This window comes from Chelmon rostratus, chromosome 10, assembly GCF_017976325.1.
Source record: "Chelmon rostratus isolate fCheRos1 chromosome 10, fCheRos1.pri, whole genome shotgun sequence".
Lineage (NCBI taxonomy): Eukaryota > Metazoa > Chordata > Actinopteri > Chaetodontiformes > Chaetodontidae > Chelmon > Chelmon rostratus.
Window position 1 is genome coordinate 16,461,223 of NC_055667.1, and position 27,427 is coordinate 16,488,649.

General features: G+C 42.8%; 1 protein-coding gene across 1 annotated transcript in view; it reads left to right on the forward strand.

The window, feature by feature from the left end:
• kcnd3 (potassium voltage-gated channel, Shal-related subfamily, member 3) overlaps nucleotides 1-27,199 on the forward strand; it is a 91,542-nt gene extending 64,343 nt beyond the window's left edge. Inside the window, exons 2-6 of the mRNA XM_041946016.1 lie at nucleotides 9,457-9,619; nucleotides 20,756-20,850; nucleotides 23,873-23,963; nucleotides 25,234-25,493; nucleotides 27,025-27,199. Of these exons, the coding sequence (XP_041801950.1) occupies nucleotides 9,457-9,619; nucleotides 20,756-20,850; nucleotides 23,873-23,963; nucleotides 25,234-25,493; nucleotides 27,025-27,199 (784 nt within the window). The remainder of the gene's footprint in view (nucleotides 1-9,456; nucleotides 9,620-20,755; nucleotides 20,851-23,872; nucleotides 23,964-25,233; nucleotides 25,494-27,024) is intronic.
• Nucleotides 27,200-27,427: the final 228 nt, after the last annotated feature.

The window sequence follows — 27,427 nt, forward strand, 5'->3', positions numbered from 1 at the left end:
AATGTGGCTCTTCTAGCAAACTGCATCTGTAGCATCACATGGAGGGTTCATGAAGAGATGTTTAGAAGCTTTCATTTGGGTTTTTCACTCTCTGCGAAAAGCTGAATTTGAGCAGTAGCGCGGCGCCTGCATGGAGCACCAGCGGAGCGAGAAAGTGATAACCACCAGATGCTGAGTGTTATTGTGACCTGTTAATCAATGTGCAAAGAAACAGGCTTCAAACGCACCCTTTACGTTGCTATGGCAAACTTGGTGCCTATTCACACATCCTGCAGATACATAGCAACATTATTTATTATTATACTATTATTATTAGCTTATTTCTGAACACCTGATGAATGTAAGTCCTATATTCACTCTACTTTTAGCTCTATTTTTGGTCTCAACTTACTCCTGATAGAAATATGTGGCTCTTTTGCTGCTGGCTCACCAGCTTCTTGTTGACTTATGGTGACCTGCTGGTGAACAGCCTGGCAGCTGTCTGCTGGTTGTTGCTGGGCAGGTAGCTGAAACAGCTGGTGAGAGCAGTGAACAAACTGAAGCAGTTAAGTTGTGGGCTGTAAAATGAAAGCAATGAAAAGAAAGGCACCGAAACGCGCTGTGGTGCTGAGAGGTAATAATTGTATGCGGGCTCATCTCTACGAGCAACCCTTTCACATGCACGCGGTCGTGAGCTTTTGTTGATATAAAAATATTGATTGCAGCAATGGTGAAAACAGTAAGACGTACAAGATGGACAGCTAGTGTCATGATTATGCAGTTATTGGAAAATAACAGAACAGCGAGGCTAAGAGCCCCACTAAATGTGACTTTGGGGAATTTGCCTCCACAGAGTGTGTTTTTGTTATTGATAACCACATCGCCTGGCGTGAATTATACTGCTGGTGGCATCACCACTGCCCAAAGTATTATTAAATGTCTATTCATGTCTGAGGGGATTTAATAAAGAAACCTGATGTTTCTTTGTCAAACTCAGGCTAAATGTTGTGCTACTTCTGACAACTGAGAGAAGCCATTGCCTTGTAATGGCCACAGCCCAAAGTGTGTTCATTTAGCACGGTCGTAAAGCCACAGCTGCACAGTTACTAAAAAACATGGTAAATCAAAACATAACAAAGCTGCATAAAGTCAATGTTGGGATTCAACTCCACAAAGTGTCAAAGTCCGTTCAATCCTAAGTGATGGGGAACTGAGTGTGTGTTAGTGAGAAATGCTGGCAATCCCTCAGTGTGATTCACTGTGAGATTGGTTGGGATGTGAGTGATGGTAATGACCTTTCCTCTGCGTGCAGTGTGGTGTGAGACTAATACCCTTCCCTTTATCAACTTATCTGTGTGTTTCTTTCTCCCATTCAGCTCTTGACAAATTTAAATGAGGAAATAGCCCATATCCCTGCCTCTCCCTGCACCCCGGATGGCTCAGAAACTGGATTTTGCAGTAGTTTTGCGGTTTTGCCTACTTTTGTTTGCAAGTGAAAAAGAAAACACTGACTGCCGCTATGTAGCATGCATGTGAAGCGATTGACTATTCTGATGTAAAAGGGCAATCTAGCTAAAGTGACATTTTGTTGCAATAATCCTATTACTGTCAGGCACAGATGGTTATTTGTTTGTATTCTCTATGAAAGGAACCACAGCAGTGCTCCAGCAGCAGATGCTAATACCATACATAAAAGCAAAAGCACCTTTCTGGGGTAAAACTGTTCCATGGTGCAACATAAGCATTTAGCAGGTTCATTATTGGCCATGCAGATATTGCAATTGCAATTTTGTAATCTTCCACATATAAAATATCCAACATATGGAGTCATGCATGAGCGAAAGGAATTGGAGCTGAAATGCTGCCACAGTGCTTTTATAATGCAGTTATATTCAAATTGTCAGTGCAGACGCAAGTCCTTAATATTACAGCAATGCAATGGTTCAGCCTGGCAACATTTCCCAGGGTCTGATGACCCACCTACAGCACAATGAACACAATAGATTACACTAGCCATTTCCTACTGTAGATGATAAGAGGTGTTTAATGGAAGCATTATGTGGAGGTGAATGACAGTGAATGCATTGGAGAGCTCACAGATCAAGTTTTAGATTTCAGCCGTTGGCATTGTTCCCACCTTTCAATATGGACGGGTTTTTATTGCGGAATTGTTCAAAACAAGGTTGTTAACATGCCATTCAAAGAGCAGTTACTCACATAGAGGCTGTGCACTGTGCAGCACTTCCTGACATTGTTGCTGAGAAAACAACGTTCAGGATTTTTATTCTGCTGATTTCTTTAGCCTTGGCTTCTGAATAGGTTGTCTGATTGGCGCAAGGCGGGATGTTGTGTGCAATTTGGTATATTTTTTTTTTACAAAATACTTTTGTTTGCATTAAAGATAGGAATGCTGGACTCCAGAAAAATTCTGTCATCCATTCAGAAACTCGCCAGCCATTTTCCTGGAATCTGACTCTCTCTGTGATGTGGCATTTCATAACAACTGCATAGCTTTGAGCTTCCTTCTCTGCGAAGGATCATAAATCAGCGCTCTCCAAATGAGATATCCCCGTCATCTGACAGAATAACTAATTTTGAACCTTCTTGACTTTCTTAATAAGCACACTTGTTCAGCCGTCTGTTGAGTCCTCGTCGAGCCCCACAAATCAGGATCACAATCAGAGTTCATGTCTGTGTTGAGCTGTCTTGAGGGAGTGCAGAGATTATTATAGCTCCACTGTATCTGATTTAATCCATATTAAGACATCGTTTGAGGCACATTTAAGCAAACATATCCGACCCTCTGCAAATTAGCATTGACACTATCTGAATCGCAATCTGTTTCTGTCGACTCGCTCCTCTCTCGGCTCTTCTCTCATGTTCTCTCTTCCTTGCACTCTTCCTCTTCTTCTCCCTACCTGTTGTTCCTGCACCTCCTTATTTCTTGCTTTCCTGCGGTGACATTTGTGGGGGTGATTATAGATGGTTGTCCCATCCCTGAAGAGCCATGTGTCATCAGAGTTACTTCCATCTGAGTGAGTGGCCATGAAATGTCAGATGAGAGTACAGATGGATGGATGGTTGAGGGTTAGAGGCCTGGAGAGACAATCTTTCACTCTGCTGAAGCCAAAAGAGCTAAGCTTCATTGGCCTGTGACAGGTTGCCCAATGAAAATGGAACTCCACTGCTACTTATAGATATCTTTATGAGGCATCATCTTTCATGGCCACTGTTGCAACACCTGTATTTTTTCATAGTGGAAATGACTTTACACGTTCTATATTCTTAATCAATACAGTGGCATTTGATGTTTTAGTGGGACTAGGACTGCATTATGATCATATTAAATGTCATTTTTTAGTCTGTAGCAGCGTTGATATGGCATTATTTGTTTTGCTGAGGCTGGGTGATAATTCATGATTATCATTTATCAACTTTTGGTAATATAATTCTCATTTATCCAATCTCCTTTTCCAGAGCAAATCATGTTTTCTGAATTCATGATTCCAAGTAAATGTTGAAAAATAAAATGTATAAAACAAGTTCTTGTAGAACATAATGACAGAAATGATGATGATTTTAATATTTTATACACAATATTGCATACACGTGCCATATCCTGATACATTTTATTGATATTTTACAATTATTTCCCAGCCTGAGGTTTTGCTGCCTTTTTTATTTTAAAGCCTCTGGAAACTTAAAAAAATATCTTAAAATCTTACATATTTCTCTATAACATTAAATAAGCAAAATCAAAATATGCAACACAAAATAGTGTGTTTGTGTGGGATCCCATCATTCATAGTAGGAAGCTGTTAGGAAAGAATACCTTTAACTGGGGACCACAAATTTTAGCAATTTCAAGTTGTGACCAACCCCCTATTAAACAAAACACTTGCCTGCAGCTCACAAAGCTGCTTAAAAGACATGTAGGCTGCTGACTTAGCAGTCTACATGGAGGTGAAGACCGTGGTGGTTTGATGTGTGTGATCAGGCACTACAGACAGAAGCTGTAGTAGCTGTCCATGGTCCTGAAGGGTTGTAGCCTCCTTAGCAAACGTTGTATGATGAAAGAATTTAATCCAGGATTAAAACGAGCAAAAACAAAAAAAGCAAAACTCCCTATTCAGAATAGTTCAAATGTTTTGTCTGCATTCTGTATCAATAAGCTTAAGCCACACAGTCTCGTGTCTGCGCTGTAGATGTTTACCCCACTGACGTACACACACACACGCAAACTAAACATGCATGTCATGCACATACAGTTGACACACAAACCCACTCGTTACTCCTGAATGCACTGCCTCCTCCTGGAGGTGATTTCAGTCCCCCAGGGGGTCAATCCACCGGAAGGGATTGTGGTCCAAACAGAATCACTTAGCCTATATCTGAAGGGAACTGAGGAAAATTGCAGAGGAATCACATGGGATTTGGTCTGTAAATGGAAACCCAACCCTCAACACTTTATGTGTCTCCGTCCTGCCTCTCTTTGTCTCTCACTCGCTCTCCCTCGCGATCCTTCTCTTTTCGTCTTATCACGTAGGTATCAATAAAAATGCCGTTATGAGCTTGCAGCACATGCATAAAAGCGGTTTATGGCCCACAAAGTAAAAAACAAATTCCAGCAATAAATATTTACTTTGTGACTAAGCTCGGATCAAATCATGTCAAGCTTATTGTGCAGATGGTTTTTAATGTACCTATAAAATGAAATGACAATAAGAGTCATATATTGCATGCAGCATATATTTAGATAATTGCACAAACAACATTTATGTATGGTAGTATTGCATGTAGTTATGCTCACATGTTGGCTGGGTTCATCAGCAGGTATTTAAAGGGATGAGTTATGCTGCTGTCTTGACCTGACATGACATGACCTGCCATCATCACAAATGTGTGTGTCTGTCAGCCCTCAGACCATCTCTGATAAGCCCATCCATCACGCATACCTTCACAAGAGCACTCAGTCCCACTCAATACACTCCTACACTTTATTAGTATAACCCGCAGAGACCCGGCCCTCCTGCGACTGGATGTGACAACCCTGACCGAGGACTGACCTGCCCACCTAATGACCTGGGTGTCTCCCCACCCCATATATATTTGTATGTTAGGACCCACGTTTGATAGACACGAAGCTGTGTGGTGTGTGTTTGTGCACATGTGAGAATGAGGTATGAGAAGGAGCAAGAGGGCTGATGGGGAGAAAAAAAAACTCCTGGGTGCACTGCATCAGCTGCAAAAATATCTCCCCCTCTGGTATGCTATCTTTCACTGCTTATCCATCTTCTTCCTTTCTGAAACATTTACCTCCACCTCCATCCCCACCTTCAATGAGGTCTTGCAGAGTCATAAATGGCTTCAGCATTCATCCGGGGAGAAGGGGAAGAAATTACATCTAACCTCGCTTATCACATGCACACACACACACACGCACCATCACATCACGCGTTACAGCTTTCTCTTTCTTTAATGTGCGCAAGCCCAGCTTTATCTCTGTGCCATGTATAATGGCGCAGAGATGGTATCATCAGAGACAGGCCAGCTTGACTAAATGGGAGCGGCAAATTGACTGTAGTATTAGGAGAGAGGGGCCTCTATCAGGCAATCTGATAGGATCCCATTAAAGAAGGCTTGCAGATGAATATGATTAGCTTTTCATTCCTCCTAATGGAAACATCTTCTGAAGAGGGGAGGAGATGAAATGTTTTGTGGTGATAGGGCCCCTGTACCACTGATGGGATTGTTATTGCCTAATTTGGGCAGAAAGGCCATTAAAGTTCTTGGAAGGGACGATGAATGTTCTCTGTAAGTATACTCTCAGTTATGGCTTTGGACCAGCACTTCACTGTGTGTGGGCAGTGCTTTGCTTTGTTGATGAGAAAAACCACCCTCCACTTAAATGGCTTCACATTGGGCTTGTTTTTGCCGAAATCTGTGACTAATGAGTATGAGGTTTCATCTCTTGTTTCATCTCCTTCACCAAAATCAGCTGAATGTTTTTTTTTGTGTGTGTGTGTTTGTGGTTTATGAGAGCATGCGTGTCTGCGTTGCCATGCTGTGTTTTTACTATCTCTAACAGACTGTGACAGAAGTGCTTCATTAGATTATAAAACAACTATCACGAGAACAACTTCTTAAGCAGATTATTGTTCATTTATGGAGAGCCTCTGGGGTACGGTTTTCCTAGTCCTCAAATAACAACCAGTATTATTCTCTGTGATCTGTCAAAGTGAATGAATTTGAAGAGTGATATTTCAAAACATGTTTCCGGATGTGTGCAAGACTTGGCAGAGCTGCTAAAATATTAATAGTGTTCTTCTTGCTGTTTAATGTCATTACAACTCAAACGGCCTCACCCTCATTTCAATGGGTTGTGTGAAGCAGTCAGTTCTTTCATATGCACATGTTCCAGGCAGCAGTAACAGGTTGATTGACTAGATCAGCACTCTGCCAAGTCTACAGGGGCCTATGATATACATTACAGATGCATCCGGGCGGCAATGGCAAATGTTATTAGTATCCGTGTGAAAATGTGTCCATGTTGATGAAAGATGAGTGGAGAAGAGGAATTTCAAGAAGTAATTCCACAAAACCACAGGGAGAGAGGATGGTGCTTGTTTCTTTTCCTGTTTTTTTGTCTATATATGCAAACTCAGAAACTAGTTTATTAGGAGCAGCTAGTTAAAATGAAGTCTAATACAACAGTCCTGCAATAAGTCCTACCTTCTTGAAGGTCAGTTTTTGTTTAAACTGTTTCAAAGATGTGTTGGTTCAGTTCTGGAGGCTGTAGTGTAGTTCTGTTGGGTTGCACTGCATGATACTGAAAAGTGTCTAGTATTTTGTCTGATATATTTACATGCATGAGAGCACATTAAATGAACGTCTGTCATCACAGCTGAATTCAATTCCACAGCACCACAAACCCCCATCAAAATCCTCCAAAATGACCAAACAGTTGAATCAGCAGCTTTCTAAAACAATTTCAACACAAACTGAGCATTATAACCTAAAAGCCTTATGAGACAACATTAGTTTTAGCCAGGTGTACCTAATAAAACGGCAACAAGGAAGCATTCAGATTTTTTACCTGAGTGTAAATAGCAGTACCACAGTACATTATACTTTTGTATTATTGTTACTGATGCATTAACATGCAAGAGGCATTTTAATGTTGTAGCTGATTGATTTAATTCATGGTATAAGCTGTGGCCATATGCCAAACAAATGTAGTGAGTAGAAGTACAAAATAGCATAAAATTCAAATACTCATGCAGAAGTGCTTAAGCACTGTGCAGTGCTTGAGTAAATGTACATTATACTGCTGATACATGAACATGCAAAGCTCAAAAAAATGTCTCCCTCCTACAATGACAGTGTTTAAACATGTCTGTGTGTGTGTGTGTGTGTGTGTGTGTGTGTGTGTGTGTGTGTGTGTGTGTGTGTGTGTCCTGCAGGAGCTTAACCCCTCTGTACTTCTGCTTCCAGTATCTGTGGCTTATTCACACTGCTGCTCACTGACACCACCACATCTCTCAATTTTAACTGTTTCTGACACGTCACTTCGCTTTCGCCGTGAGTGTGACGAGACGGAGAGGAGACACATTCCCTTGCAACATTTTGTTGCTGTCTTGCTGGCTTTGCTTCTGCTGCGACTTTTCCTTCCATCCTCTTGGCGCCATCCAAACTGCAAATTTGCAAAAGATATGTTCACAGATGAGTGTCTCCGTGAGTCATTATCTCATTTGTCTGTTTACCCAAAAGAATCTGTAATATGCACGCATCAACATGTCTTGCACATGTGCTTCGTAGTAATTGTACAGTTTGAGATGGGCATTTTTTGCAGAAATTGCTATTGTAGAGATGTAAAACTGAACTGGGACTGGTACTAATAATTAACAGCTAAAAAAACAAGCTGCACCATGATTCTTCTAGGATCGCTGGCTGCAATGAGGCTGTTTTTTCCTACAGCTCATCGTCACTTGTTTCAGTCAGTTGGTCTGAAAGAATTTCTCCACCCTTTGGCGGCCATAGTTTTTGTCCTATTAGGCTGAAATTTGGGATGGAGGTCAAGTGTGTGTGTGAAGGTGGTGTTTTTGTTAATACTAATTAGCTAAAAGGGGGCATGGTAGTTGGATTGGCCTATCGTTAAAAGGCACAGAACTTCCAAATGGATTCACACACTTCGCACAAGATTTTGTGGAAACGTTGGACATGAGCCAAAAAACTGTTCATGCCAATATGGTGGAAATGGGGATGTGGCAGTGGGAGTGGTCTATGATAAAATGGCACATAACCTCTAAGCAGATTCACATAACATGACCAGACTTTGTAGAAGGACACACACACACAAACAAAGACATACACACACATGCAACACCCACTCTATAACAACTGCAACTTTGTGTGTGTGTGAAATTGGCCATGGAGGTCAAGTGTTAGTGAGGTTTTGTGTGTGTGTGTGTGTGTGTGTGTGTGTGAATGCACAAACAAGCGCAGTTGATGATGAAATTAATCTGATGAAGGAAATCGACAAAAGAAAAGTTATTGTTTGCATTTCTCAGGAGGTATTTCTTGAGGTTTGATTATGTTAACTGTGAAATACAGGTTTAAACAACTCGCCATGAAGGGCAAATGATTTGTGTTGAAAATGCTGCCTTACAGACAGAAATCTTTCCGCGATCAGTCTTAGCATAATTGTATATCATGTTGGAGGCCTAAAGGCTTTTTGTTTCAGGTTTATTTGTAGTCAGGCAGGGAGTCAGTTGTGATAAATTCAGTAGAACCTCTTGTTTAGCTGGAAAACAAGAACAAATTACCTGCACTTTTTACTCATGAATAAGAAATGAACACCATTAGAAATAAAGGTTGCTTTTCCAACTTATGTCGTGCTCTTTTAGCTTTTGAATTTCTTCTCTTCCATCTTCTTTTCCTTCCGCTGTTGATTCCCGCAGTGTGGCGTCTTCCTTTGGAGAAAAGAGGGGCGATTTAATGTAGTTATTGTAATTGTGTTGTCCGTCTTTGAACTCGAGACGAGATTGCTTTTGACTTGCAAATATTTCAGATTGAATTGGGCTAAATGGCTTTTGGGAAATGTCTGTGCTGGCATTCACGTGTCCTCTTTCTCTTCTCTAAAGGTTAATAGTATCTGCTCTCAGTGAACGAGTCAGTGGTTTTACTGTGCCATTCAGTGACAGAGGAGGTTTGGTGGGAGCCTCCCTCTATCTCCCTCGAGGTGGGATGGAGTCAGCAGGTCAAGCTTTATTCTGGTGGGGATGGACACATGCAGCATGGAGAAGCCCAAAAAAGAAAAAAGAAAGCCTTCTATGAGAGAAAAGAAGGGGCAGCAAGTTGAACTGGTTGATAGTGTGTGGCGTGTGTGTGTGTCTGTCTGTCTGTGTGATTTTATTGAATGCATAATTAGACGTTTCACTAAATTTACTCTCCCTTTCTCCCTGTCACTGCTCGCAGGTACGGAGACATGGTTCCTAAGACGATTGCAGGGAAGATCTTTGGCTCAATCTGCTCTCTGAGTGGGGTGCTGGTAATTGCCCTGCCTGTCCCTGTGATTGTGTCCAACTTTAGCCGCATCTATCACCAGAACCAGAGAGCAGACAAGCGGCGGGCGCAGAAGGTACAGGTGAACACAGTTTTATTTCCCTTCAGCTGAGGCCCAGAGGGTTGGACCTCCAGCCCAGAGGGGTGCTCTGACGTCTCTCTCCCCCAGAGGAGAGGGGTCATCAGGGGTCAAGTCATCCCTGAGACTAATGATGAAGTGTGTATAATGCACATTGACTTACATTCACATTAACAGTAGGTGAGTGATACATATTCAGTGAGTATCAACTATACTTTAATGGACCTTCTCCCCTGACATGAATACCTAAAACTTGACCTTCCCATTTCCCTTTTCCTCTGCATAGATATAAATCAGTTTTGGAGGGTTTTTCTCAGTCACTCAACACTCTTGCAATGCCTGTGTGTGCAGCTAAAAGAATAATTTGATATGTTAGTCCTGGGATCAAGAGGCAGCTCCCTCCCAAAGGACAGAAATTCACCATGAGATCTAGATTGTGTCAGTATAGAATTTTTGTTACCACTTTCTAATTAGGCATTCTTTAAAGAGGGCCTATGATATATATGTATTTAAAAATCCCTCTGGTTGTTATTTATCCCTTAGCAGGACGCTTTGTCCTCTTGCCTCAGTGATCATCAACTGGCAGCCCGCCAAAGTTTCTTGTCTGGCCCACAGAATACGACTGAATTCAGAAAATGTGTGCATCTAACGTTATTCCCCAGGGGACGAGGTCCAGTCCGTCCTGACAGTGATCATCAATTATATGGCAGCTAGCCAAGAGATCTGTAAATCCTAATTCATCAGCTCTACAGAAAGGGATTATTCTCCAGCACCATCGTCTCTACTCCATGGACCCACCATCAAACCACTCAGCTCCCCGGCTGGCCAATCCGGGAGTTTTTTGTTGAGATGAGGACTCGTTCATTGGTAGCTGGACTGTATTTTCTAGTTCAGTATCTAGTTATCATAATGGACTTTTAGGAGTCTGTTCACACTGAGATCGGCTCATAAAGCTAACATTAATTTTATAAGAAAGTGAAAATATGAAAGAATAATAGGCTAATTAAGCCTTTTTTTCTGTCTTTTTTTTAATGTCCGGCCCCCACAGTGTGTGCTCAGAAATCCTCTGGCTCTTGGACAGATCTCACTGAGGACCCCTGTTTTACCTCTTTAATTTATCAGGAAATGATCTCTAATGAGCCACTTACCTGATGGAAAAACCTGGAACAAGCCTAATCTGGAACAAAATCTATTCATTAACAACTTGTTAAAACGTATAACTGGAGGCTTAAAAGCTTATTAGAAAATGTGGAACACACAAATTTAATTATTAATGGGTTACCAACATTTGCATTTCTGCTGCATTATTACCAAATAGAAAGCACGCACCAAAGGGATTTTACCTATTCTGACCTGTAAGGCATTGTTAAATTATTTATAACCATTAAGATTTACAAGTTCTAAAACCTTTATAAATGATCAGAAAATGGTCCAGGATTTTTATACATAGTCATTGCTGAGAAAACTTGTTAAAGGCCCGAAAATGTATATTTTCTCAATCAGATTCTGATTAGAAGTGATTGGGCCTTACATCAACACAAATTTTTCTGACGAAGTTAAAATAGCTTTGGTTATCGGTAAGACACATTTCTGTTCTTGCTCAGCTTGCTCATGTTACTACGTAAAATATAAAACATTTCACAACCTAAATGTTATCAATAGCCCAAACCCATTTAAAAACCCAAGGCTCAGTCCTAAAATAGCCTGTTAAAGATGTGAATATCAATAATTTCTCCTGCTCACATGGTTTTCTGTGTTGGTCTGTCCTTCTGAGGAGATTTTATCCTTCTAAGTACGGCAATAAAAACACACACAGGCACAAATTTATAAATGGATTATGTTAACTTGTGTTTAAACTGCAGAAGATTTAAAGATCCTATCTTCCTTTGGGTAAACAGCCCAGCTGTTAGACCTTTAAAGAATCGTGTTTTAGTGTGTCCATGAGCCAAACTGGGAAGCAGCATCAGCTGGCGCACACACAGAACTGGACTGGTAATCAGTTTGAGGGCAAGCCTGAGCCTTTTTGTTCTCCGGAGATAGATAGCAGCGTGTTTGTTGTTGAGCTGGCAGACATGCACACACTGACACATATTTTCAGTCCATTCCTCTCTCTCATCACTCTCGTTCACGCCTCTCCTAGCAAGGCTTTTTTCACTCCCTTTTCTTATTTCTTCTCCTCTCCCCTCATTTCTGGTCCTCTGCCTCCACCCCCTCGGCACCCCGCTCTCACTCTCTCTCACACACATCCCTGTGATTACTGCCATCCATCTCGGCACATGCTCTCTGGTTGTAGTTTAAATCTGTTTAAAGTCCTGCAGTTCGACCGTGGCCTGACCGCTGCCCAGTCTTAACTAACTGTAACCTTGTCTGCCAAGCGAGACACCGGTGTAACACAGCCAAGTGTGCGGGGAGATAAAGACACACAGAGGGGACGGACGGAAAGACGGTCGGAGAAGTGGATATTGAAAACAGGTTGGAACCGATTAGATGTACAGAGCTGACGCAGAAGAGAGAGCAGTGGTGACGAGGAAGGCCAGAGGGAAGGAGGGAGCAGGGGAGGCAGGCGGAGAGTAGCAAGGGGGGAGAGCTGGAGGCGATGTGCGTCCTAATGCTGTGTTCTTTCCTGAAATAGCCATCACCCAGATGAGGTGCTGGCTGGAAGGAAGGTGTGTGTCTATCTTCTTGTGTATGTACATGCATCTGTTTAAGGCCACATCTGTGTGTGTGCGTGCATCCACTGTACTTCCTGTCAGTTTACACCCTGCCCTTGGTGTGTCCCACCCTCCCGTGTGTTCTTCAAAAGAGCCGCAGTGTGGTGCAGTGTCCCAAACACCACAACAGACACCCACACCTCCAGAAGCACCACCACCAACCGACCAATGTAGCATGACGGCACTGTCGTCATTAACCAGTGCTAAATTACTCCCTCGGGCACTTGAATGCCTCTCTGGCTTGCCTGCAGTGAGGTCAGCAATTTGCTCACGCACCCACACATCCAACAGAGGTTTTCTCTATTTCATAACAGCATGACTCAAACGTCTTATCATTGCCTTCATAATAATATTCCACCTGGGTGCCTTGATCCTTGAGAGCATTATTACTATGGCAAATCAAGGTCTAAGTGCCAAGTATGATGATAGGTTTGAAAATTTGTACCATCTCTTTCTTTAATTAGCCTGCAGGATTAAGTGTTGCTTAGCATTTAAGCTTGTGTGCTTAAGACCAGTGGAGTGTGTCTTGAATTGCATATTGTGCTAGCTTCAGTGGCAGATTCTGTGGAACGTATTTCATTTAAAAAGCAACCTTTTTAGCCATCCTAGCAGTGTGGCAGTGCGGATCTGTCCGCCACTTCCACCAGACTGAATTATCTCGACATATTCGTGGTCCCCAGAGGAAAAATCCTAATGACTTTTTCTCCTAGTGTCGCCATGAGGTTCACATTTGTGGATCAGTGTGAATATATTACAGATATTGCATTTTACAGATTTGATTATACAGATATTTCCATGATCTCCTGACTTTTCATCTAGCGCCATCCATCTTCAGGTCGAAAATTCAATTTGTCCCGTACTTTTGTTAATGACCAAGTACCTGCAGAACTCATAACAGTCCCATCAGCCTGAGCTGTACTTTGTGTTCAGTGCTAATTAACAAATGTTTGCATGCTAACAAGGCAGAATGTGGTAGACCTGCTAAACATCAGCATGTCAGCATCGTCATTGTGAGCCTGTTACTGTAACATGCTGTCATTAGTATTTAGCTCAAAGCAATGGCGTGCCCTCTACAGCCTCACAGAGCCGCGAGCATGTCTGTGGACTCTTAATCTTGTTGTATAATTAGCAGCAACTCCAATGGATTTTACTGCCTTTTGTTACAACTGTTGCTGACATGTGTTCAGCTCGTTCTATGTTACATTACATTAATTTAATGTGCTCTATGTTGGCAGTCTCTCACACTATAAAGGTTCAGTGTAGAGGGTGTATGATAGAGCCATTACCATTGTATGGTCCACTCTTTCACCGCTAATGACAGCTGTGATCTTTAATGCCTCACCCGAGCCATAAATTGCTCAAGCATGCCATATCCTTCAATACCCCATTACTACCGTCGACATAACATGTAGTGTTCTTTAATGCTCCATAACCTTAATGACATATGACCTTGGCAGCCATTAAGCCAACTATTTAGCAAACGTCACTGGTCATTTACCAGAGCAAAACGTCATTTGTTCAGCATTTATTACCTGCACGTGGTTATATTTCACAGGAAATCCATTGCTCCTCAGATCGTTTCTTAGAATAAGGCTATGTTTAACTGAGAGTAAAATGGGAGAGCCAGTCAAGATAGCCTTTCACAGTACTTAAACTAGATGAGGGGAGACCAGACAGGAGGAAAGGAAGGGGAATCATTGAGGAGAGGAAGTGCAGCATCCCTCTGCATTTACCAGCCACGTATCTTCTCCCCTTTTTTTCTCTCCTTACATGCTTTCCTCCTCCCTTCCCACCCGCCCCCCATTCCCATCCATCTTCATTCAGGTCTAATTGTTAGCTGTTCTGGGCGCCCATTACAATTAGCCATCCATCTGGGTGGTGGTAGACACAGACCCTGATCTATCTCACTGCACAAAGGAAAGATACATGAGGATGCCACCGGTTGCTGTGTGGCATAGCAGGGGCACACATTTGAGACATATATTCTCTATTGTGCCGCAATCTTCAGTGGCACCACTCTTGTTCTAGCATGAATTGAACGGTGTGTTTAAGTCCTTCCCAGTCTTTTGTACTGGCACGTGATCCCATGAAGTGATCTGAAACAAAGAGTCCAATCTGCAGGGGTTACTTTTAGTTGCACCTCAGAGCTTATTTGCATAAAGGTAATATCCCCAGGTATGTCTAATTACAAATTCTGAATAGTACACCTGAAAGAGGGCAAGATTTAAATGGAGAATCACAAAGGGCAAGTGATACAGTAGGATTAAAAAGATGGGGTGGGGGGGTGGGTGACAGGAATTTAAATGAGCTTAGTGTGTGCCTGTGGTATTCTCCTGGATCTGTTTCTCTGGTGCTGCGGAGAATATCTTCTTCAGTCTTCTCAGACAAACATGAAGCCGGGTTTACTAGGATAGATGCAAAAAATTACTTTTCCCCAATGCACTCAGGCGTATACATGTACGCACATGCAAGCTGCAACAAAAGGAGCCAAAAGACAGAATGAAATGTCTAGAAAGCAAACAAGAAAAATGGATCTCATGCAAGAACCTCTCATACAGATTAATTTTTAAATGGCATGTATGAGTGATTTTAGACAATCTGTCCCCTTCACTGTTTTCTCATACTTGGACTTTTCCCTTGGTATCAATTAAATTCAGGAGTGGTCCAGACCTGTGACAGCTGTGATGGCCCTCAGCCATCTTGTGTGTTCTTGTTGGCCTGCCTGTGCTCCTCCCTCCCCAGGTTCTTCTTGTCTGGCTCCACCCACCTCGTTGGGAGATTCACCTCACCTGCAGCCTCCTCTATATAGGCTTGGCTCTGCCAAAGATGGCTCTCTCTCATCAGGATGACGTGTGCTTTCCAGGCACCCCAGTGTAATGTTGTTTGGTTTTTGGTTGTGTTCTTGTGGCCCTTTTGCTTCTTTGTGATTTAGTTTCGTCTTTGTGTTGCTTGTGTTATAAATATTTGGTTAATTCAACTGGTTGCTGTGTAGTTCTCCCTCTTTTTGTTATGCTCCTGAACGAGCTGGGCATAACACAGCACTCGTATAGAGGGAGACTCTCCCTGGCTACACTGAAAAATACTCACTTCATGATCAAAATGCCTCCATCTGAATCAATTCATACCAAAATCCACCAAAATAGAAATTACACAGCTTTATGCAAAAATAGCGTGCTGTTCACTGTATCATCAACATCATGGTTGGACACTTTTTTTAGATTTTGTGATTTTATTGGCATATTTTGGCACTACAAATTATATAATTAAGCAGCTTTTAGGAATATCCTCAACATTCTCCAACCGCTGCTTCAGGGTCTTTATGGATGTCGCTGTCCATGGAACATCCTCCATTACAATATCTGGCTGTGTAATGTCAGCTGCTGTATAATATTCTCTCCTCTATCTGCATGACTGTCTCATTCCCTTGACCACCTGCCATCAAAGCCGTCCAGCAGTTGGCTTGTTATGATTTACATGAAGTTTGTGCAGTTAAGAGGGTTTGGCTAATCGGATTTGGAACACTCGGAGGAGCAAACTTCACGGAAGCAAGATAAGAATACAAAAATAATCTTGCATGAAGTCCAGTGTCAGCTCTTTGATAATTGTTTTAATAGTGTAAAATGATGTTGTTTACCTTTTTGCATTATTTCCAAATCACACATTTTGTAAAACGACCCATGAATTTACCCCATAAGGACAAATGCAGCTTGCACCATGTAGAGGTAAACAGTTATTGGGTCTTTCTTTGACAAAATGCCTCGCTGGTAAGTCACGAATCTTGCCTCAGGCGTAACAGCAGAATCTATACGTATCTCTCATTGTTTGCTTCCCATTATTGTTCCGGCCATCTGTGAAAATTCACTTGCCATTTTTATTTTATTGTCTTGTCTTTTCCCCACTTTGACTGGAAATCTTTCTCTGGTTCGACCAGTTGTTGTCCTCAAACTTAGTGAATAGTAAAATTACTGTCTGTTGCGGTTCATGAGCATCACATTGGCCCGGGGCCTACATGGCAGAAACAAAACAAAAACAAGTCCTCCTCCCTCCCTCCCTCTCTCCAGCCCTCCCTCCCTCTCAGTCTCCCACCCTTTGCTCTAAATCATCTCACTATTGTTTTTAGCCTCCCTCAGAAGGTTGAAGTCAAAAGGTGGAGATGACTTCGGGCTGAGAGTGTTTTGCCCTTCCAGACAATCAATAAAGTCGTCTGCACTTTGCAAGAAGACAGACCAAAAAGGGAGATGGAGGGATGTTGACTGGGGACTTCACTGAGGGGGGTCAAGAGTTCTGCTATGAATTATGTCCTTTGTTAAGAAAACATCCTAAGCATCAGCAACACAGCAGCTAGCTAGCAGAGCTGTGCTTTTCTCTATAAAGAGGAGGTAATCCTGGCTTAGTAAAGGTATTTTGTCTCTGAGTGGTGTTAGTCCAGGGTTAAGCTGTCTTTGCTACAGAGGCAGATATCTGTGGACCAGAGGTGTCGGAGGACTTGATTTCCACTGAATCAATTCTTACCATCATCCTGCCTTCATCAACTCCCAGATGGATTTTCTAAAGTCAGTTTTTTCCCAAATTTTTCTCCTTTTCTCTCAGGCCCTCCTCTTGTCTGTGTCACCCTGTGTGTGTGCGCGCGTGTGTGTGTGCATGCGTGCGTGTGTGTATCTTAAAGCAGCATACCTCTGACTGACTTATTTCCTTGTGGCAGAAATGTCACCATGTATAAAAGCAACTCTTCAGATGAGTGGCAGCTGCAAAACAAAATCAGACTCTTTCACGGCTATTTATATGGCTGTGTGTGTGTGCGTGCATGCATGTCTGTGCGTGTGTGTGTGTTGGGGTGTGCTTCCTCATCAGATGGTCTTCTCTTTCACTCATACAGTTCCAAGGCAGGCCTGAGGCAGAACCTAATCTGGTCTCATAGCTCGATTGCTCCACTTTTCACTCAGCCAAATCCTACAGTATATAGGCAGTCTAGCAAAGCTGTAACTCACAAGGTGCCATGAAATTTTTAACTTACTTTTAACAAAAAAAAAAAAGCACTTCGAAGAAAACTTCCTGGCATTGCTTAGTGGAGCATGGCATGGGAGCTGAGTGGATATGTAGCGTTTTTTGATCGGCTGAGGATGTGCCAGTTGAGATCCCTCAGCTGGCAGCAAATGGTGTTTAAATGAAGCGTTTGTGCTGGCTTGTATCCTATAGCTATAATCTTTAAAGTGTGATTGATCCTAAATCGTGGCTCCGTGGCAGGAAGAAGAGAAACAAAGAGGAGAAAAGGTGTTTGGATCAGTTTATTGGCCCGTGGTTGTGTGGAAACATCTGGACACCACCAGTGATACTGAGCATCACTAATCTGATTGGCTGGAAGGTGTTACAGTAGTTGGGATTTTTGAAAGCTAAAGTTTTTCCAAGTTGGGATGTAGAACTTATTTCCAAACAGCCAATCAAAACACTTCATATTTGCATAAAGCACTAACATTCTGTTCTGTTATAGGCAGACGATGAGACTGACTAACAGCCAGACAGCAACCTGCTACAAAACACAAAAGCCACATTAGTTTTCCTGCTAAAGTCTTATCCAACAAGCATGAACATACATCTTGTTCTGCAACTCAGCTTGCCGAAAAACAGCAACCAAACAAACACTCACTGGGGACAAGTGCACTGCTAACATCAGTTTGCAGACTAAATAGCTAATTGGCTGCTCAGCTGCAGCACTTTAAACAGCGTGTAAACATACCTACAGATATCACCTGAGTCTGTTTAGATGCTGTTTAGAGTGGTCTTTACTCTTCGGTATCCCTGCTCACAACACGCTGCCTGCCCATTGCTTGTAAGCTACAGCCTGAGTTTGTTTATTTTGGCGCTCGCTCCCCTGCCAGGGCTCAGCCTGCCAGCTGCTGTCAATCAAACAGACACAACCCTCCAGCCACTCAGACGAAAAGAAGCATTTCCGATTTTTCCCTTCTGACTATTAACAACACATTAAAAAACACATTGAAATGATTTTTGTCTGCAAAAATTGATGAGTGATTCCAGCCGGACTTCAAAAAGACCAACATCTGTATAGGACAGAATTTACTGTCCCTTATGTATTAATTAGACCCTTGTTTGGGTAAAAACAGTGACAAGCTTCTGCATATTTGAATTTTTAGTACTTTGGAGCAACTACAGGCAGATTTTACAGTGAAAGTGTGTCTGATTATGTAACAAACACCTCATGCTGAATCATCTGTTATGTGGCAGTTTCCTGTGAACATATGACCAAACCTATATTCTGTGTGAGGGGAAATACTGATTCAGTACCGAGAAATTGTTTGTTTCACTCTGTGTGCTCGGTGTGTGTATGTGTGTCCACGTCTGTGCGAGTGGATATATGGTGTATATGAGACTGTATGTGTCTCGGTGTGAAGGAATGTGCAGCAGATACATTTTTTGGCAGTGTAAACCCTCCACACGGTATTCCGTGTATGTGTAGGTGTTAATGAAAGCTTTGTGTCCATGGTTTCCTTACACTTCTGTGTGCACTCAGTGATACTTCAGCAGCAATTCAGGCTCAATCTGTCGTGCTGTGGCTCTGCCTGAAAGCACAGATGGGCCTTAGACACAAGCGCCTAGGGTCCCAAAGGCCCCGTGAATCTATCAGAAAACTGCAGAAGTAGATTCAATCTCACAGGACATGTTCTTACCATCCCTTCCATTACCCCTGCGCTGCCTGGCAACCATCGCCACAGTCACGGGTTCCTGCTTGCATGGTGACCCCGATAGACAATCCCATTGGCTGAGCACAATGCCAGAACATGAAGAAGGGTTATCCCAAAGGCCCGTGGGAATGCTGTGCCAGCACAAATGTCCATAGGTGTTAGAGTGTGAGGGCACAAAGAGAGCGAGGAAAACTTGTCAACGAGCGCAGGATGGAGCACGAAAGAGACAGAAAGATAAAGATGGAGGAGAACAGGTGAAGGCAAACGATTTGAATGGAGCTGGGCTTGTGCTATAGACATCCCCGTATATATTGGTAGCTGTGCCTGTGTGTGTTTACGTACACGTCTGTTTATCTTCCCTGTATCTCTTTAGATTACTAAATCACAGCATGAGCTACCTGCAGGTCAACAAACATTATCATGTTTTAAATGAAACTCAAGTGAGGGGATGAGCTTGAATTACCATACATTACCATACTCTTAGTGAGCCAGGTATATCTGCTGGTACTCTATGTGGCTCACATGTATATGTATGGAAATTCAGCTGCGAACGGGGCGTGCATGCATAAGCACACATGGAGATATGCAAGCACACATCCACACACTCAATTAACCCCCCAGCAGTGCATGGGCCCCCTACTAAATGAGCTGTCTGTCTGCTTATTATTGATACAGCTCACATTATCCTTCTACCAATTTCCCTTCAATGAATCCATCATTCTATTTTAAAATGCAGAAGGCAAAGCAGCTGAAACAGACGCAATTTGTACCTGCACCGAGCCTGACACCCAACTCTTGACTTTGACGGGAAAATGGCGGGCCTTTGAGGAGTGAGTGACTCAGATTACCCTATCCTGTAAAAGCAGTTGTTCTGGTAACTGAGAGATTTATTGAGACTCACATTTTCACACAGGCCTGTGCACAAACTAATGTGCGCTCAGACATGTTTTCACACATTCAGGAGACGCAGTGCGCTCTCGGGTAGAGCGGACAGCAGGACGTCGGAGCCGAATCCTTCCTCTGTGTCAAAGCTACTGATGTATAAAGAATTCACTCCCAAGGACTAGAGTGTATCTGCTCTTCCTCATTTTCCTTCTCTTCTTCTTGCTCGTCTCCGTTGCTGAATGCCTCACGGGGGAGATTTGACAGTGTGAGAGAAAGAGAGGCACAGGGAGAAAAAGAGACCGGACTGTGCACTGACTGTGCTGTACGGGTCTGATGACTCAACATGCAGTTAAACCGACGCTAACGATGGGGAGCATTGTGTGCACTATGACCATTATGGCCTGGATGCTTCCTTGATTTATTTTGCTACACAAAACCGCAAACATAGCAGCACAGCAGCAGCCCAAATAAATTACATTTAGCATTTTCAATGCAGAATGACGCTCAGCTGCTTAATTCATACAGGATTTACCTGCTCTGCTCCTAGCTGCCTCTCTAACTGATTTTCAACCCAAGGAGTGTGTTATCGTGTAGTCACCATAAATCATGCATAAGTATCACTGGAGATCAGAGTGAATTTATCACAGGGGATCAGAGTGAATGTTTTAGTAGCGCATGTTTGATTTAATCTATATAATCTCAACTAAAATATCAAGCATGTGAAAGTGCTGTAGCTCAAATCGGTGGGCCGTGTCAGGATGATACCCAATCATTCTGTCATAGGATGTGGAATAGGCACTGACTAACAGGTGGCTTCCCCGGCCTCTTTCTCTTCGCAGAAAGCCCGCTTGGCCAGGATACGAATATCCAAGACAGGAAGCTCCAACGCCTTCCTCCACAGCAAGCGCAACGGCCTGTTCAACGAAGCCCTGGAGTTCACGGTAAGACCAGCCTCTGAGCCACCACCGCAACAGAGCTTCACTAGTGTCTCATCACAGTTTTCCTCACACACATAGGACATTTTACATTTGTATCTTTATTTTTATTTGCATCCTTGAACTGACGGAAAGCCGGACCTCTGCGTCTTCTTGGAAGAGCTGTTCTGAGGCGGGCAATAAGCAATGAGTCGCTGGATGCGGCCCCTCCTTTAATTATCAGTTCTTAGAATGCGCCCAGCATCCCATCAGAGCATCTAGCTGTGATCTCATTCGATAGGCGGCACTTCTAATGTGAGCATCTCTGAGCCCAGCTGCCCAGCTGAGGAACAGGCTTCAGGCAATGCAGCAGGAAATGTAAACACATCTCAAGGATGTTCCCTGCCTCACCAAAATGTTGCGGTTCAGAAGCACTATAGTGGCCGGGGGCTGACACAGCGCAAAAACAAAAACAAGTGCTTCTTCCTCCCTCTCTCTCTTTGTGTGTCTTAATCTCTCTCTCTCTCTCTCTCTTCTATAGCAACTGTTGAGGACAGAATCTGAATGGCACCAGTCCTTAAACTCAAGCAAGGGCTGAATAATGCATTGAAGTCATATTGATATTGCCTTAAGAGACAATATACTGCAAAGGCTGCAGTGTGGTTTTTATACATGTGCTTATGTTTCCATATATCTTAATGGCTAAGTGTCATGAGTAAAGCTTGCCTGTGCAGTAGAAATGCTGAGTGATTAAGTTGCCTCTTTAATGTTTTTAAAGATTTAAGATTCCTTCTTGAAATAACAGTGTTAAGAGAAACTGAGTTACAAAGTTTGCAAAAGTTGTATATAAGCGAGGGCACTGCTGTTTGTTTTATTTATGACAGACAAAAAAAGGCACTTATTTATTGTTTATAGTACTCCGTCCCTGTGAAGATTTAGTCCTATTAAAGATTTAATTCATTATTGTGTGCACCCTACCTTACTGGGACTGCCATGGCTGATTTAATAGATTATGTAGTATTATATATTTTATTCTAGGGAATGTTTTTGCTTTATACAGCAATGCATGCACCTCTTCAGTCTGCTGTTGAAGCATTAACACAAAAATTAGGCGAGCAATATAACATTTGCAGTGTTTATCTGAAAAAATGCAATGAGAGAACTCACTCTGCAGCTACTGCTCAGAAGTAATTGAATGCAGGAGCTCCTTTATTTCTTTGCATAGATACAGTCAAATATATTATGTGTATACGTCAATGCTGCGAAGGACCAAACCACCACCGCCTCCAAAGTCAGCAGTTAACAGCTCATTTAAAGATACTTGCCTGCTCAATGAAATGTTAATTGTTGTCAAATTGAATATATTTCTGAAGCAGCTATTTACTAACAACATGCACAGCACCATGCAGGGCGGCACAGTGAGTTTCGTCGCACGGCACATCAAGTTTCCAGTCTTTACAGCACGGTGGCCACATGGGTGGTGAGCCATAGCCACCTCCAGACAGACTGCTGATGTGGGCTTGCGGTCGCATGTATAGAGAGAGACAGAAATAACTCAGTCTTAACACCTGTGTTTTACTGCTGTGTTAGGTACAGATAAGCAGCATGAACACAGGTGAGCGGCCTTGGCTAAGACAAACCGAGTCATCAGCACAGGAATGTACCCTCTCAGCAAAGAGGCTTCTGCTTACAGCACCAGCCGCCCGCTTAACAAACAGAAAATTGCTACTACAAATCTTCCAAACATGGCATTTTCCTTGCCTTTCGGCGGTGCTGTGGAGCATGCAGGATCAGGGCAGTATTTTTTTTGCCTTTGTTTTTTTATAAACAGCTCAACTACAGATTCTGCTGGCAAAGACTGATGCAACCCATTGAAAGTCTGTGCGTGTGAAAGACTTCTTTACTTCTGACAAGAACAATGATGGCATTCGGCGTTACACTGAAGAGACATCTTCCCAGGCTCAAGCTAAGGCTGTTATGGCCAATGCTTACAACAATAATGGGAGTAATTCGGGTGTTTTCTGTGTACTAGATCTTCCTAAAACCTGCTTAGCAGTTAGATGTAAAAGTATTTAACAATTGCAAACAGGCAAATGTTTTACAGTCTATGTATTCTTCCAAATATTACCTGAGCAATCTGAAATAAAATAAGCAGATAACAGAATGTTAAAAGCCTTATAATATGATATTAAGGATATTTCTGGTGTTGTGTTTCCAACAGGTTCCTCAAGACCTGACAATCAAGTGATTTATCAGGCAAATAAAACAATATAAACATATGCACAGACAAATATAAGCAAATTAACTGCTAAATATTTACAGTCAGATGTTGTTTTTGCTGGCTTCTTTACTTTCTTGCAAGATCCACGAGGCTCCCCAGCAGTCCACTTATTCTCTGACTCACATCAGCACTGCCCAGAAATGAGCTTCGTATCCAAACCACCACAGAAAAAAAAGAGATAGCGCCCACTTGTTTCACGCACAGATACACACACAAATAAACACATAAACAGGCTGCGGCATAAAAAAATAAGGAATATGGAAAACAAGTCATTAAGGAGTCGCCTGTAGGCAGCCTTTGCAATTACAGAGATGGAGGCAAAATGTCACGATGGAATTTTTTATATGAATTGTATATACTGTATATCCATTAGGACTGAGTTGTGCTAGAAGTCTCCCTTCCAGCGCAGATCAATGCACCGGCTCCACTGATGTTAGCAGACATGCCTCTCAGGGTCAGAATAGTAATGTTCCCTGTGTCTGACTAGCATGACTGTGGCCCTGATGGGTGTCTGTTCCCGGTGCTGACCTATGAACACTAGTAAAACTCTGCCTGTCTGTTCTCCTTTTGTCTCCTTCTTCAACTGAAGCAACTTCCATACAAGATGAACCTTTCAGAGCAGGTACAGAGACAGCAGCCGGCCGCGCACCTCCCACATCTGATTAGTGTCTTCCCGAAAGAAAATGTAGCGTCGAACTCATTGTGTGTGTGTGTGTGTGTGCGTGTGTGTGCGTGTGTGTGCGTGTGTGTGCGTTACAGAGTTCCACTGAAGAGGAGCAGCGGTTAAGCAAGTCTACCTCTCTATTAGAGAGCCAGCACCACCACCTACTGCACTGTCTGGAGAAAACCACTGTGAGTGCACACAGATATGATACACACATAAACACACATTCAACCTTTGTATGTTAGCAATATTGCAATAGTTGGTCTGTTAATGATCAATCGAAACAATGTGCACATCCCTTGTTTTTTTTCCAGGATCACACAAAAATTAAAGCTGTCATTTTGTGGATTTTAAAATACTCATTTAACATCAGGAGAAACCCCGGGCTGTGCAGTCATCCATACATTTCTCTCTAGCTGTGGCACATTAGGTGAAAATAACTGACTGGCTCAACGTGTATAGATCTGCAGTATTTTCATGTGTGTATGTGCATGAGCAAGTGCAGCCCACTGTACCGTGATGTCCGGTACACTGCATTTTTCTTATGATAGACACTCATCTGCCTGTCTGAAGATGAAAGGACCTCTGCTGTGTGCTGCACAAGTTCAAACTCGCTTTTTTCACCTTGTATATTTGTGGCAATGAACCACATGAAGGTCGGCATGAATGCAAGGTTAAACGAGGAATAAGTGGATGTGTTTGGACGCTGAAGGGCAGCTGAAACAAGCCGTAAACAGTCATATTGTCAGCTTTAAATTAATATGGCGAACGTGTTAGCAGACAGCCCCCTATTTACGCATGCAGCAGAGGAGCAACATTAATTCATCTGGAGTTGTATTCATGCCTGATTTGAATTTAAGTCCGATATTCATTCTCCTTTTTGGCTCGGTTTTGCTTTCCACCAACTCTTAAGGGGAATGTCTGGCTCTTACTTTATTTAAACTTTGTCTGTCTGCTGTTTGGAGCTGAGCACTTAAGGTACGGTGGGTTTTTGGAGCTTTTTCGCTCAAAACAACTGCTCGCTGTGGCTGAAAACAATGCAGGAGAGTCCAGAGAGAGTCAACCAAAACTGTAAAGTTGCCAAAACCAAGTCAACTAAAGTAGCTATGAAGCCCCGCAGAGAGAGTCGGCTGATGTGGGTTCATTGTTACACTTGACCCCTTTCACGTTCAAGTGCTCATGTGATCCATTGTTAATATAAAAGTATTGATTATAGCTGCTTTAAGGGACTATGGAAGATCCTGACACACACGCTCACACACACACACACACACACACACACACACACACACAGAGCCACACACACTTTCTCAAGGGTTATTGATCCAGGCTATGAAGCAGAAAATGACAGGCTTTGTCAAGCCATACATAGTACATGGTCGTAAGTATAAATGTTGTACATACCACATCTTTTTAATGACTCCCTCTGTGTCTCCTTCTCGTTGCCTTTGCTTGTAGAACCATGAGTTTGTGGACGAGCAGTACTACCAGCAGAGCTACCTGGAGGCGGGGCTGCAGAATTACCCATCTCGAAGCCCCTCCCTCTCCAGCCAGGATGGCGTGACGGGCACGTGCTGCACCCGCCGAAGCAAGAAGCACCACACCCCTTTACCGAATGCCAGCGCCCCAGCACACATGCAGCCTTTGACACACACGCACACGCACCAACAAGGCTTGCAGGAGCTCAGCACCATCCACATCCAGCCCCTCAGCACCAGGTGAGCTCAGGATTTCCAGAGAGCAGGCCAAAACAACTGATAACCTTCACCGTGTGTGCTGTAATTTAAGGTTCTGGAATCAGTTTGTTCAGTAGCATTTGTATTCAGAAGCCGATGAAGGAAAGATGGCTGTGATCAGCTTTATCTTCTTTTTTGTAGAAAGAAGCAATATTGTGTTTTTGCTTGTAGCACTTGCCTTCATCATCTGCACTAGTCGTGCAACATACTAGCAAGTAACTTCTAACCTGATTCGCTGTTGGAGCTAATGGCCTCTGTAACGAGAAACAAGGATTTCTACATTAGTTTATTAGATATCATTTTACACTAGATAGTAATGACAACTGACAGTAAATGCTAATTCACTTTCAAATTGTCCCCACAACCACTTTTAATCATCTATGAATCTCAGCAGGTCTCTCTCATAAAGTCCTTTCACAATGACTGAATCTGCCAATTACTATGCCTCTGTGCCGGCACCAGCCGAGGCTGGAGGCGTTATGTCTTTGGGCTGTCCACCCATCCCATTCGCATGAGCGTGATATATCTGGAACGCCTTGAGGGAATATTATTTAAATTTGTAATTCTTTTAAAATATGTGATGTATATGTACATATTTTTTTAATTTGTAGATTTTTTTCTGATTATTATTATATAGAATTATTCAAACGTGGACTCAAGGATGAACTGATTAGATTTTGGAAGTCAAAGCTGAAAGGTCACTGTAACCTCACAAAAAAAAAGCCATAACTCAGGAATTCTTACGCTGGTCCTGACTAAATTTCACATAAATGTCTCACAGGATAAAATGATGAAGTGATGAGTTCATATCCTAAAGGTCAAAGGTTAACCTCGCTGTGACACCATGCCATAACTCAGGAACAGAAGGAGAGATGGTGACCATATATATATGGTGACACTAATCTTGGTTGCCCACCTTGAAACTGTGGTGATTGTATAGATCTTTTCCGTGCTGCCGAGTTGAAAATGTGTGTGAAGCATCCAGGTTTTTGAATTTATAGCTTCTTTGCAGCAACATCCATAACTGAGGCTTGTAGCTCACCTCGCAAGCTCATTGGTTTTACTGATATTGAGCTTCAGGTGATTGTTGCTGCACCCTCTATCTCGTCTATCTAGACCGACCACAGGTTAATTAGCAGCTACATGCCGCGTGGAGCAGAGTTGGCTGTTGATCCTCAGTGGATTTGACACAAGAGCCGACACTCAACAATTGCACCTGAGTTATTCTTAAAAGCCTCAAAAAACATGTTGACACATTCATACCAACGGTGATTTAATAGCTTTTCGCAGGTTGTTTCAGGGTTGCTTGTTGTGTTTTAGGGCATCTCCAAGACAATTTTCTCCTTTAGGAGACAATAAAAGCAACCTTGACCTTGAACAGTAGTTGTCAAAGGAAAGAGGAAGGTTTCTCATTCACTTTTCCTTAACCAGAAGTCACAACCCCACCTCCCTAAAGTCCATATAGACAAACTATCCTAAGTCTTAATGTTCTTTCCTGCTTCCCCTCCTATAGCCGCTCCAGTCTGAACATGCGCGTAGACGAGCCAGCACCCCTGAACTGCCAGAGCAGCCAGATCACCACAGCAATCATCAGCATTCCCACACCGCCGGTGACGACTCCTGAAGGCGACGCTCACCTGCCGGCGGGCCCCGCCCACCAGAACGTTGTGAAGGTGTCAGCACTGTGAAGACTAGAGTGCAGGCGCGTCACCCAGAAAGACAGATAAAGACTCATCGAGACAGACTGAGGGACAGAGGAGGACTGGGAATGATGGAGGCGTTTAGAGTCCTAGTCTGGCCATGGTGGAGTCTGCCCTCTGCTGGTCGTGTACTGTAAAGACATGGACTCCCTTTACAGACGGAGGATGGCTTTTAGATACAGTATATTCACGTATTCATGCATGTGTGTGCGTATG